Source organism: Monomorium pharaonis, chromosome 11 (genome assembly GCF_013373865.1).
Source record: "Monomorium pharaonis isolate MP-MQ-018 chromosome 11, ASM1337386v2, whole genome shotgun sequence".
Lineage (NCBI taxonomy): Eukaryota > Metazoa > Arthropoda > Insecta > Hymenoptera > Formicidae > Monomorium > Monomorium pharaonis.
In genome coordinates, this window is record NC_050477.1 from 425,589 (window position 1) to 438,861 (window position 13,273).

Here is a 13,273-nt window from a genome sequence, read left to right on the forward strand (position 1 = left end):
AATCGATAAAATAGTCATATTTGTTTTATTATCACATCACTAATGACTCAAATTAAACGGATAATAACTCATTTATTTCGTACACAAAATAAATTCATTAATACATAATTTATAATTTAAATTAAGTTATTCAAAAATTTTTAGCGTATAATACTCACTTGATTCACCGACTCCAGAAGACTACCAAGACTGTTTTGGCTCTCTACGTCCCTCCATCGATCTCTATTAACTCTGAATCCCTGAGGTTGATCGTCCCGCCTGTGGTATGATTCCGTGTGATCCAGCTTAATCTTCTTCGCGCCTCTCAATTCATTCTCACTCGTGGCCTTCAATCTTGAGCAGCACTCCACAAAGAGCTCCTCGTCGAAATTAAGGATCTTACCCTGACGCGGCTCCGTTGTCGACTCAATCTCCCTTGGTACGTCCAAAGCATTGTCCTCGATCGCGTCGGTGGGCGCGATTGTCACCACGTCCGATCTGTGACCCAACGATGGCGACCTGATGATGATCTTCTCCCCAGAGAATTCGCTAGGATTCGTTTTCCTGGAATCCTCATGCGTTACACGTTCTTCTTCTTCTTCTTCTTCTTCTTCCTCCTCTTCTTCGCCATCTTCTTCCTCATCCTCTTCCTCTTCATCTTCTTCCTCGTTGGAACTATTTTCGATCGAGTTATTGGGAGTCCCGCGAGCGTAGAACGGCGACATTCTTTGTCGCCCAAGATCGTTGTCGTCGTCGTCGTCATCGTCGTCGTCGTCTTCCTCCTCCTCCTCCTCTTCTTCCTCCTCGTCGTTGTCATTATCATCGGACTTTCGATTCGTCTGAGAATTTCCATCGAGATCGATCAACTGAGTCTTTATAGTTGATTCTTCAGCCGCTAAACTGCTGTAGCTACGCGATGATATTGCGGATTCCTCGTCTTTTCGTGTAATTTCTTTCTCAATCGATTCATTGTCCTCTTGATCGAATTCCAAGTTTCTCGCTAAACATTTCCAGTCTTCGTTGACGATTCCTTTTTTGTTCTTCCTGGAGTTTGACCGATCTAGCAAATTATCTTGATCTTTATTCATATGCTTCGAAATAACTGAATCACCGTATAGCAAGGATTCATTATCCTTGATAAAAGTCTTTGATCGATTTTTTGATTCGCTTGTAGATCGTGTCATTTGATCGGTTGGCGTTGTGTTCTTCGTTTCCTCATTGCTCGAAAGAATTGATGGCTCGTTGTCAGAATCTTTTGAAATCCTTTTGTTTGTTTTCATCTTGCTTACTTTAATCAGATTAAAATGTTGTCTCTTACGGCTACTCGAGTCCTTTCTGGATTTTCCACCGTGCGCTTCACTCTGTTCCCGATCTATTGAACTGGCGTTTTTCCAAGCGTCATCCTTTTGTTTGACACTTTTTGTATTATCCGAACGATTCAAGTCTTCACATTCGTAAAATTCGTTCTCCTGCTCCTTAGAAATCCTGGGCGTTTCGTCGAGATCCTGATCATCAGAGAAGCACGAAATGTCATTGTCAAAAGTTGGCCAATCAAATTCCAATCGAATCTTCTCGTTGGCTCTGACCTTGCTCTCCCTTCGCCTGTACTTGAACTGTGACGGCGACGAAGAATGTTTCTTAGCATCTTGCTTTTTACGATGGCTAGAACTATTCTTCATTTTTTCATGAAAGTCATAATCGACTTGAAGACTCTCCCAATTCTCGGGGGTCGAATTTTTAACCATCGTTTCCTCCTTATTTAATTCCTTCTCGTAGTGCCGCCTTTCCTTGTCTTTATTGTTTGATTCATTGTTAATCTGATCGCTCGTTCCCTTAATCTTGTCATCTCCGTCCGAAATAGCCGGCGACTCGTCATCGAAGGTCCTGAGGATCTTCTCATCCGCTCTGATTTTGCTCTGTCTGCGTCTTCGCTTGGTCGGATTAGCAGGCGACCCGACATGATCCTCAAGTATCAATTCCGCATCTTTTTCTCGCTTTTTTCGATTCTTCGCTTTCCCGTGAACCTCACTGCCGCACTTGTCGTTTCCTTTCTTCTTAGGTGATCGGTCAATATCGAGTTTCTTCGTTTCGGAGCTAGAGTAACATTTCTTCTCTTTCTTGTGTCCGTTCTCAATGGGGAACTTTGTCGATCCGCGCAGGCAGGATCTCGCCTCCGAGGCACTCCTGGACCTGTCCGAGTCATCTTCCGACCGTGACACCCAGTCGTTCAGCACTTCCTTCACCTTGTCCACCTTCTCGTTGCCGAACACACGACCAAACACGCTCTTCACGATCTTGCTTTTGCTTGAAGCGGCGGATTCCATCTTGTCATCCTCGTTCTCGCTGTCACTCGACAGTTCGGCGACTTTGACCTTTTTCTTTCTACCCTTGGACGTTTTCGATCTCTTGCGATCAGTTTCTCGCTCCTTGCTCGTTGATTTTCTGGATAATTTCTTGCTGGACGATTCCAGTCGAGACGTCCTTTTGTCGCACATGCTGTCGTTTTCTAAGTTACCTATCGTTTTATGAGATTCGTGGGGACTTGTAAGAAGAAATTTATCATCAGCGATCAACGCTTCATCCTCGCTAGCTTCCGACGAAAGCTTTGTTTCGGGAATTTCTTCGGGGAGTTTCTCTTCTGATTTTGTTTGTTTCTCTTCTGAGACATCTGTATAATTCTCAACTATGAGGTTTTCAGGGTCGATAGCTTTTGATTTAATTGATTTCAAATCATCGATTGATGTTTGTTCAATGATATGCGGAGAAAGCTCGGTTGAAGATTCGATCGTTAGATTCGATAAAACATTCACGTTCGTGTCGTCATTACGTTTGTCTTTGAGAGCGCATTTTGTATTGTCAATATATGTATTCGTCTCTGATGACATCGACATCTCAACCTTTTCTGATGAAATGTTGACAACAAGCGTAGCCTCACAATTCTTTACGGTATCGTCTGTCTGAATATCCGTAGATTCGACTCTCTGCGCCAATCCATTTTCGAAAACGTTCAGTTCGGTGCTTTGAACGTCTTCAGTATTTAATAATAAATCTTCCTTCCTTTCCGATAAATCCGATTCCGGAGTGTGATCTTGAACGGCAAGCGGAGACTCTACGTTCGATATCAAAGAGCCAATCGGTGTAATTTCCTCGATAATCGTTTTGGAACGCGATTCGATCACGTCTATCTTCTCTTTCGTTTTATCGTAATTTGATTTTGTTGATTCGGAGGCACTCGGACTATCTGCTTGTACTGAGGAATTGTTTGCAATCGACATAGGATTTTTTCTAGGCCTGCCCCTACTTCGTCTGAGAGGCTGGGAGGTATTTGCATCAGTATGCGGCGCCTTGCCGTTCTCGTCAAGGCACCCTTTGACATGCAAATCTAATTTTTGATCTGTGATTTTTGATTCGTCAGGATCACCCGCAGCGACAGCATCATTTCCATTAACTTCAGGCTCGGTCTGAGCTGAAGCGATACTCAAATTCGAAACAATTCGATCCTTAAGCCTCGGCCTGCCACGTTTTCTTTTCTTAGCGTCGTTCGCCGAGTCTGTCTTTGATTTTGCGACTTTCGTGTCCCGGAGGCTTTTATCTTCAGTATCGGCGTGCGTTTTTTCCTGTAATGCATTTCCGTTCGTTTCCTCTTCCACTTCGTTCTGTCTGTTTTGCGCGTCACAGTTATTTTCTATCTCGTCGTTGTTCATCTCCATGGAAGCATCCATGAAATATACGTCTTCGATATCAGATTCTTCGTAATGCTGAAAATTTCTGCTTCTTCTAGGTCTTAGACTGAACCGATTCGTCTCAGTTAAAGGTGAAGTCTCTTCTTTTTCCTTATTATCTACTTTAAAGAGATTTTGCAATGTCCTTCTCGTGGTCCTCGTGTATTCACTTTGATGTTCGGCTTTCGCGTCGATATCACATGTAGATTTTGTTTCTTTATTCAAAGATTTATCTGACTTGTCGTTTGTTTTAACAATATCTACACGTTCTTTAGAAGCATCTTCAGTATTGTCTACGGTTTTCATTATTTCTTTCGTCGAAGACGGGGAAATTCGCACATCATCAGTTGATTTTGAAAGATCATTCGAGTCGATTATGGACCTTTCCAATTCGGGAGTGTCCAAAAGTAAATGTTCCTCCGCCAAGTTCCTCTTTTTCGACTTGTTCCGCTTCTTGTTGCCGCTCTTGCCTCGTCCCGAATCCTCCTTTTCAAGTTTCTTTTGAGTGGGCTTGATCGGTGTCGACGACACCGTTGGTTCCTCCGGCGTCAGATGATCGGTCAGAACGTACTCATCGTGACTCATGTTCTCGGTAATCTTGCAAATCTCTTCGTCTAGCAGTTTATCTTCCAACGTCTGCCTCGTTGTCGCAAGATCCACCGGAGATTTCGCGGATTCCGCGCTTGTTGTACGAAGAACGTAACTCTCGTTCGTTTCCTCCAAAGATTTTCGACCGATTTCGTAAAGTTGAACGTTTTCTTCCAGTACATCCGCCGTTGTCTGTTGATCATTCTCTTGAATACTTTCCAATTCGTTGTCCACTTCCTCCTCATTCTCGGACGTATTGCAATTCATGATCAACTTGAGTTGATCATTTCTTTCGTTGGATTTCGTCAACTGCGACAGATGGGACTGTGACAGCGTGTGCTTTTTTAGAGAACTCTTGCGAGTGAAGCTGGTAGCGCACACCTCGCAAAAGAATCTCGCCGCTTCTTTTGTCAGCTTCTTCTTCTTCTCTACGATTAGAATCTCGCCGGTCTTTTTGTGCACCACTATGAAATTTGCACCAGCCGCACCAGCCGCGCGTTTTTTCGGCGTAACAGAATTATCCAGGGACTCATGATTATTCGGTTCTAAGTTGGCACATGAGTCTTCTCTGTTCTCCGTGTCATCTGTTGGTTTGACCACGTCTTCGCTCGATATATCTGAAGATGTTTCGGCGAGTTGAAGCTCTTTCTCGACATTTTCCAAAGCTGCCGTATTTTCTAACGAAGCTTGGATGTCCGTCGGAACGTCAATTTCATCCGCGTTGGAGAGATCTAGATGTTCATCGAGCAAGGATTTGGACTTGCTCGTCTTTCCTTTAGGCTTTTGCTTATCGCTCTTTGGGGCTGCCAAATTTGTGAGAGAACTGTCGACTCGCGTGTTATCATCAACTGTCGTCTCCTCCTTTCTCCTTTTCTTCGCAAATCGCTTCTTCCTGAAGTAGCTAGATTCGCTGGCGCACGAGCTCTCAGACAATTCGTCTGTGCTCTCGGCACTCTGGCTTCGAATGCTGGAATCGGCAAGATCCTCGCTCGACAACTGTGCCCTCTTCGACATAGATCTTGTTTTAGTTGAAGACGGAATGAGCCCGATCAAACCTGAGGAATTTGATCTTTCAAACCTCTTCGTACTAGAGTCTTCTATCGTGACACATTTCTCTGTTTCTTTTTGTTCTTTTTCCACTCTTTCCTCGACTGAACTGATGGACATTACGTTGAGTTCAGCGAGTTCGGTTTCGTTCGGCCGAGACTCTTCGGAAACACTTCCGCCGTTCCAGCGACTATCCTCGGGTTGCGATTTTTTCTTCGGCCCCCGTTTCTTCGCGCTCTGCAGCTCTTTTACTTCCGGTACTTTAAAGTGCTCCAAATCGGATAAACGCTCGTCAGAACCTGCGATGCTGGATTCGTCGTTGAGTTTGGCAGGTAATTTTAGGTTCTCATCTTCCGGTAATTCCAGATGCTCATCGGCCAATGATTTTTTCTTTGCGCGACTTTTTCTTTCTTTCTTCGTTGTTTTTGAAGGCGTCGAATTGACGAGATACGAATCGTCTGTATTTTTTTGTTCTTTCTCAGACGTTTCGACTGAATATAAACATTTTTCTAAAAGAACGTCTGAGTCTTCGCTAGTGGTCCCAATTTTTATCGACTGTACATCGGTCGATTCCGAGGATTGTTCTTTTGCACTGAGCAATGAAGATACCTCTTTTGTCTTGTCCATCGGTTCTGCGGAAGTTTGTTCTTTTGCAATAGACAAAAAAGACGATACCTCTTCTATCTTGTCTATCGGTTCTGTGGAAGTTTGTTCTTTTGTAATGGACAAGGAAGATGATACCCCTTCTGTCTTGTCTGTCGGTTCTACGGAAACTTGAAGGATGTTTACGGTAGCATCTATCGGAGGAGTTACAGGTAGAACAGGCTTCGACTTTCTCTTCGACGTACGCCTAGATAAAGACTCGTTCATATTGATTTGATTCCTTTTCTGAGTTTTATCCGTAGATTTTCTACATTCAACGCTTTTTTCTAAAGCTAATATTGGAAGATCAGCATTTTCCTCTATCAATTCTGTCGATCGAATGTTGGTAACAACAGCATTCTCGTCGGAAATAGTTTTATTAAGGGATTTTTCAAGGCTCGTCATTAATTTCGCATTTGTACAATCCGCTTCTGAAAGCTCGGTGAATTTTTCTGAACTCGAATCGTCGTTAGTCTTCGTGATGTTATTTTCTAAACTCAAATTTAAATCGTCCTTGATGATTTCATTTTCGTTGAATTGGAGCGACTTCGACTTCTCGACTTCGGCATCTGCGTTTGAAATTTCCGTTATGCCGCTATCTTTCTTCGGAAACTTATCAACTTCAAACGCTTCTTTGGACTTAAACGCGATGTCGTTCGATTGGAATTCCTTCTGCGCAGCGTTTTCTTCAGCGCGAGATTCGCCGATTTTTAATGATCTTTTTTTATTTTTCTTAGAGTAACTTATATTTTCTAGCGATCTTTTGCTGGATTTTCTCGTGGATTTCATAACGCGTCCTTTTCTTTCAAGTTTTTCTGAAATTTCTTTTTGCATCATAATTAATGAATTTGAAGTGTCGATTAGTGATGCGGAATTCTCATTTAGAATTTCTATCGGAATAATTGCTTCTTTATTCATTACCGATTTATTCTCACAAGATTCAAAATGCAATTCCTCAGTAAAGCGCGTATCATTCACCCTTGTTGTATCTTTTTCCACGTCATTGTCGTTCTTAATCTCAATATCTAAAACATCATCATCTACTTTAGTTTGATTCTTGCTTTGCGTTTCAGTTTCTATTGCCAAGTTTTCCTCGAGATTATCTGTAGTTTTCGTTGAACGTTTGAAAATCGCGCTCTCAATATTTATTTCGCCGTCTTCTGACGCTTGAATTTCAGGATCGACAATCATCGGCAGTTGTTCATCAATGGATGTATCTGTTACGTTTTTGTCATTGTCATTCCTTGAAGTATAGCTTGCTCCATCAAAATTCACACTTTCTGTGTTGTCAATCAAGGCAGGTCCGACCTCGTCGAGAATGCTGGTCAACTCGTCGGCCGCGGTATCGAGCAATGTACCTACTTCACCTTCCAATAGAGCGTCTTTCTGCCTGGCTATCTTCGATACAATTTTCTCCAAGAAAGAGCCTTTGCCCTTGGGTTTTCTTCTGGATAGATCAAGAATGATATCGTTAGTCGGCGAACACGTCTTCGCGATCTCTATTTTTTCATCGACGAAGGCATTCTCCTGTGCTTCATCACAAGCATTCTTTTCGTCATCCGCGCGAGAGCTATCGGTCGCGCTTGTCGTCATAATCTGTGCTTCATTCTCCATGCATTTCTCCTCGCTTTTGGCGAGGACCGAAAGTTCGCTAAATGCTGAATCTGCCACGATCATGTTGCCCTCGCCACCGCTCGGCTGTTGCGCGCTTCCATTCCGCGTTACCCTATCCGGATTATCCAGACTAGTCTGAACCGTGAGCACCTGTACGTTCTGCTGCGCCTCCACGGGGATATTCACGCCCTCCGTCAGAATACCAATAACGTTGTTCAGAGATCTTTTTCTCGACGTTTTCTCACGACGTCCGCCCCACGTTTTCTTAGGTCTCCCTACCCTCACTTTACTGTGAACGTTCACGGAGGTTTCCACAGAGTTTTCCTTACCGCTGTCGATGGAAATGTTGCTCGTCTCCGACTGCAAGTGACTCAAATTGATATTTACTACCGTCGAGTCTAATCGATCATCAGAATTTTTATCGCTCTCGCCTTCAGTTCCCTTATCGATTACCTCCTCGAGTTCTTTCACAGCTTCCTTTCCGCTCGACGCGTCGTTTTCGTTGCTGCTCTGTTCCTCACATACGCGCGTGTTGGTTTGTTCATCTTCGTCGGCCGATCTGTTACGACTGCGACGTTTCCCTAAAGAGCCGGTTCTTCTTCGAAAGCTGTCACTTGCGTTTTCCAAGGAAGCCTCGCTCTTGGCGTCGCTCAACGTTCCTCTCGTTTGTCGTGTCTCAGTTTTACTTTCTATGCTGGGATTGTCAATCGCGGTCTCCTTTGTTTTCGTTGTTTTCTCTCTTTTACCCTGTTGACTTTTTTCGTTCTGCGGCGTAATCGCGCTGCTAGCCGAATCCTTCTCCAGACTCGCTTTCTTGCCATCACTCTTTTTCTCGGCGTTTTTTCTGGACGATTTTCTAATCGCTTCGATCTTGTCCTTCTTGTTTGTACCTTTCGATCCATCCGGTTCATCATCGAGCTCTCGCGAACTCTTGTCAGTCACTTGAAGTACTTTTGATCTTAACGTAAATTGTCTCAGGCTGCGTTTCGAGTCATTGGACGCGAGTTCCAACGTGCTCTGGAGATCTTTGGCACTAAAGAAACTCTTGCCGAACCCTCTGGCCTGACGCAGCAATTTCTTCACCTCGAACGGGATATTTGATGATAGCTTCACGGAATCTTTGTTTATTCTGATTTTCGAGCTTCGAGTTTCCTTTATTACTTCTTCTTTCTTCAATTTCGAATCTTTTTTAGCGACTGCCTCTCTCGTCGACGTCTCTTCCTTGCTATTTTCGTCGCTATTAGTAACCGGTAGACTCTTCTTACCTTTCGTTTTATCTTTTAATACAGCTACATTACTTTTGGAAACTTTGTTTTCTTCAATTATTCTAACCTTCCTTCGCTTCACCGTGTCTTTTGTTTCCGTCTTCGGTTTCCTTCCCCTCGTCGATTTCGGCTCCGTTTTGTTCTTTTCGGGGACAGTTTCGAGATCAACATTACCTTCTTTCTCTTTTAAAACACCCTTAACCGAATTTCGGGACGCCTTTTGATCCTGAAGAGCTCCTGACGACGTCACTGGCGACAAGATGGGTAGATCGTTTCCTGTTTTATCAGCATATTCCTCGTTGGAGGAAACAATCTGCACGACTGGTTCCAAAGTTGGCATTTTGTCACTGTCTGACGACAGCCGGGTGACTCTTCGTGGCAACTGAACCTCAGTCTTTTTCAGCTTCTGCGTCGTTTTCGACTCAGGCTTGGCTTCGACCGAGTCGGGAGCCTTGTGTTTTCCATCGTCCGATTTTGTTTCCGACAGTTTCGCTGACGAGCTCTTATTCGGATTACGAGCGAACTTACCATCTTGCGTCCGTAACTGCGACTTCGCCTTGATAGAGGCGTTCAAAGACGCCACCGGATCCACGAGACGTTTCCTCTTCAGTATGCTCTGCGTCAATTTATTTTTATTCTTTACTCCAGGAATCGTCGACATTTTTCTGTCGTCAGAACTAACGTCGTCTTTATCAGTCGCTTTTAGCGCCGTCTTTGCATTCTTTGGTGTATTCTTTGGGGAGGATGTCTCCTCGCCTTCGCCCTTTGTCTCGGATGTAGCGCCATTCTTGAACTTCGCAAACTTGCCCATCGGTCTCACCAAATTGTTACTGCTTTTGGTTTGAAGTTGCGGGTTCTTCACGTTCCTCCTCTTGCCGAAAACTTTGGGTCGTCCAACGACTCTCGGTCGAACAGTTCTATCATTCTGTTCCAAAGTCTTGCTGGTTGCCCTCGTTGATAAACCTTCGTTCGTCTCTTTGGCATCCTTCTTAGTTTCATTCTCGGTTTCGGTACTCTTATCACCGTCGCTGTCTGATTTCTTCTCGGTCTCGTGACACTTCCTCACGACGCTCTCGATCACCGCGGTGATATTGTCACTTCGGCAGCGGTTTCGCTGAATCGACTTGGCATTCTTCAACAGTTTGTTCCTCAAGGCGGCTTTGTTACGTGAAATTCGGGACGAGTTGTCGCCCATCATACGAGGCCTCGTTCTGGTCTGCACCTGTTTCAACAAAGTCCAAAGATGCCACTACAACTTTTTGGCGCTAATGAATTCAGATTTCGTTGTCACTGGGAATATCTACGTTTTTATAGATCGGAAAGCTCTAATAACATTTTTCATCCTACTTATTTTTATTTTCAATTTACTTTTCTATTTGCTCGATAAAGGTACAAAGTAAAAGTAAAAAAAAAAAGAGACATGTTAAAGCAAAAAAGTAGTGTTTTTATACGGAAGAAAAATAAAATGAATGCGGCATAAAAATCGTTCTATCCGCGCGACCGTGCGTGCGATCATGGGAATGTATACTTCGACGAGCGCGTACGTCAACTAATCGATGCCTCCGCTCGTGTGCGACGAGGCGCGCAAGGCAATAACACTCTATCATTATTTCGACGAGTCTCGAGTTTTTCATGTTTCCCCCTCGATTATTTGGCATATTTGCGTTGCATAGTGTAAGATTTTAAGATATCTCTGGCCAATATTCTGATTCGTATTTAAAATCAAAATTTATGATATTTTAGAGATCAGTAGAGTAAATAAATGTTTATGATACTTTTACATGACAATTTATCTAGAGAGAGAGATATATATATATATATATATATATATATAACCGCTGAATTATTAATCAATTTAAAAAACTTTAATAACATATACATATAAATAAACATCAAAAGATCATACATTATGAAGAAGTACAATTATCAATAACATTGCCTTTATAAATTATGAAAAAATGTAAACATAGAGCAGTATAAAAACAAATTTTGATTAAATATCAATTTTTTAATAAAATTTGCAAATTTTCACAACTTTTATAAATTGCAAATTAAATTACGCTAAAAAGTCTTTAAGTACAAGTTTAAAATATTTCCGGAAAATATTTGAAAGTATATTAAATATTAATGCTAACATAATAAATTATGATAAAAAAGCAATCCATTATAAATAAACTCAATATGTAATGCGTAAAATGTTTCTCAATAAATTGTATTATTGATATTTCGTGTTTATATCAATTACTTAGCAGTTAAATGATACTCGTTATTACGAAATACTATATTTAATAATTTTATAACATAGACAATTAGTCAATTAATATTCTACATACATCTAAAATTATTTATGTGGCCAGGTTTTTCTGAGATTTTTATATTGTTCAGGTTGACAAACAGTAAAACTGTTTAAATTGTTTATATAATTTGCTTGATAATAGTAAAATTATGTCAAATTGTATCTACGATTTCAATCAGTCTCGTTTATCATTTCTTATTTATACTAATTTTTCCGTCGATAGAAATTATTAAAGAATTATAAAAAATTCCGTGATTTTCTTGAATAATGAGAACTGATAAATATAATTGCGAGTCATTATTAACAGTGATTAAGAAAGACGTTTTAAGGAACTTTAATTTTAATATTATGACATGTGCGATTTCCATTGAAATGGCTTAGAAGAATAATATTTAACTGCATTATCACGAAACCTTCATATAGAGTGCCCATTAACATTAAATATTACACTGTCGACATCTTAATTAAATCAGTCGGCTATTATCGCCCTTCACAATTCTAATATCGATCCAATTTTGATCGAGTGTGTTGTTGAGGCAAAGAGGCATTGTGTTCCGTGTTATTAAATTACTTACGTTACGGAGTCGGCCTTGTGATCGCAACATGTTATCCTGCAGAACCTTCCTCGTTGCTCTTTTAGCCGGCAGATTGGCTAGCATTTTCTGGATACTCTCGCCTGAGAACAAATTTGAGTGATCGGCCGTGAAGCCACTGCAACGCTTAATTCTGTAATTCTCGCTTAATATTTAAGACAATTAAATCTTAGTAAATCTCTTAAATTCTTCTTCCGAGGAATAATATTTAAAAATCACAGGCGAAGAGTGCATCACATACACCATGTATATATTTTACAATTATCTAATTATTGTGAAAAGATAATGTTTCTCTGTATCAAAAAGCAATCTATTCCATAAATGGCATATCATCTTTTAAATTTACTTCTTGTGCTTTTATCTTTAGTCCGTTTCTTGAACCTTGTTTATCTATTCATGAACCTGTTACATAAAGTACGCGAGATAAGAAATGATATGGAAAACTGGAGTGACTTGGCGGCAAGCTTTATCACGTTAAGAACAAAATTTCGGTCTTACGGTCGCTCGGGCGGACTCTAGGGCCGGTCGTTGCTTGCTTCTCCTTGGACCGTTCGACATTGATGACCCGCGGCTGTGTCTGCGAGTTCTGTATGTTTCTCTTCATGCCACGCTGACGCCGCCGACGGCTGCGACTGCCAAACGGTCGCCACTTGCACTTCTTCTTGCTGCTCCCCGTGAGGCCGAGCAACCAGGCCTGATCGCCGCCGCACTCCAGCATGTGGCGATGCAGCTCGCTCACGCTCGGGCAGCTCTTGGCGCACTTGGTGCACACCATCTCCGTGATGCAGGCGTCGCGTGCTGCGTCAGTGGGCGCGTCTCGTCCCGGTAGATACAGGTGCTTGTAGTACTCGCGCTGATCGCCGGCCAGCTCGAAGTGCGAGCATAGGACGCGCGGATGCGTGGAAGCTTTGTGTTCCTCCATCTCCTTGAGCATCACCTGCACAGGAAATATCGATGATTCGGATCATTATTTCCAGGTCTGGCGTTTTGCCTCGTCTCTCGATCGATCTCACGAATATGCAATGTTTCAAATTTTGTAAACTGGATTAACGCGCGACACAACAAAGAAGCTGTATATCATGCAGTTTCCTCCGACTTGGTTTTTCCCCTCGATAATGCCGACGCGGCAAATAGATAAATAAATTATTTTTATGTCGCTAAGACATAATGAGATAAACGAGACAATAATGAGAAGAACGAGTTTCATTCTAATTTAATATTATAGATTTCATTAGATAAACCATGAATTTCCGCTTTGTACGCGGAGAAGAAGCGAATAGACCATCATAGAGACCAAGTTGCGCGAGTAAGTTGGTGATTTGGAAGACTCGCCGCGAACGCTTACCGTTTGGTTCGTATGTATCGCACGAATGTCAAAGATCAAGTACGTTGTGTGCTTGATAAATTATCTTAGACCGCGTTCACACCAATTTAAATGCACCATTTGCAACACAGTAATATCTAAAATCACTCAAATCATATATAAAAGCTCTGGTGTGCTTTATGATTTTTTAATCTCTTTGTAAT

At 42.0% G+C, this 13,273-nt stretch overlaps 1 protein-coding gene across 1 annotated transcript in view; it reads right to left on the reverse strand.

Moving 5' to 3' along the window:
• Nucleotides 1–13,273, reverse strand: part of LOC105829523 — a 41,694-nt gene that overhangs the window by 6,818 nt on the left and 21,603 nt on the right. The window contains exons 5-7 of the mRNA XM_036293574.1: nt 12,245–12,683; nt 11,729–11,829; nt 159–10,079 (exon numbers count right to left, since the gene is read on the reverse strand). Of these exons, the coding sequence (XP_036149467.1) occupies nt 159–10,079; nt 11,729–11,829; nt 12,245–12,683 (10,461 nt within the window). The remainder of the gene's footprint in view (nt 1–158; nt 10,080–11,728; nt 11,830–12,244; nt 12,684–13,273) is intronic.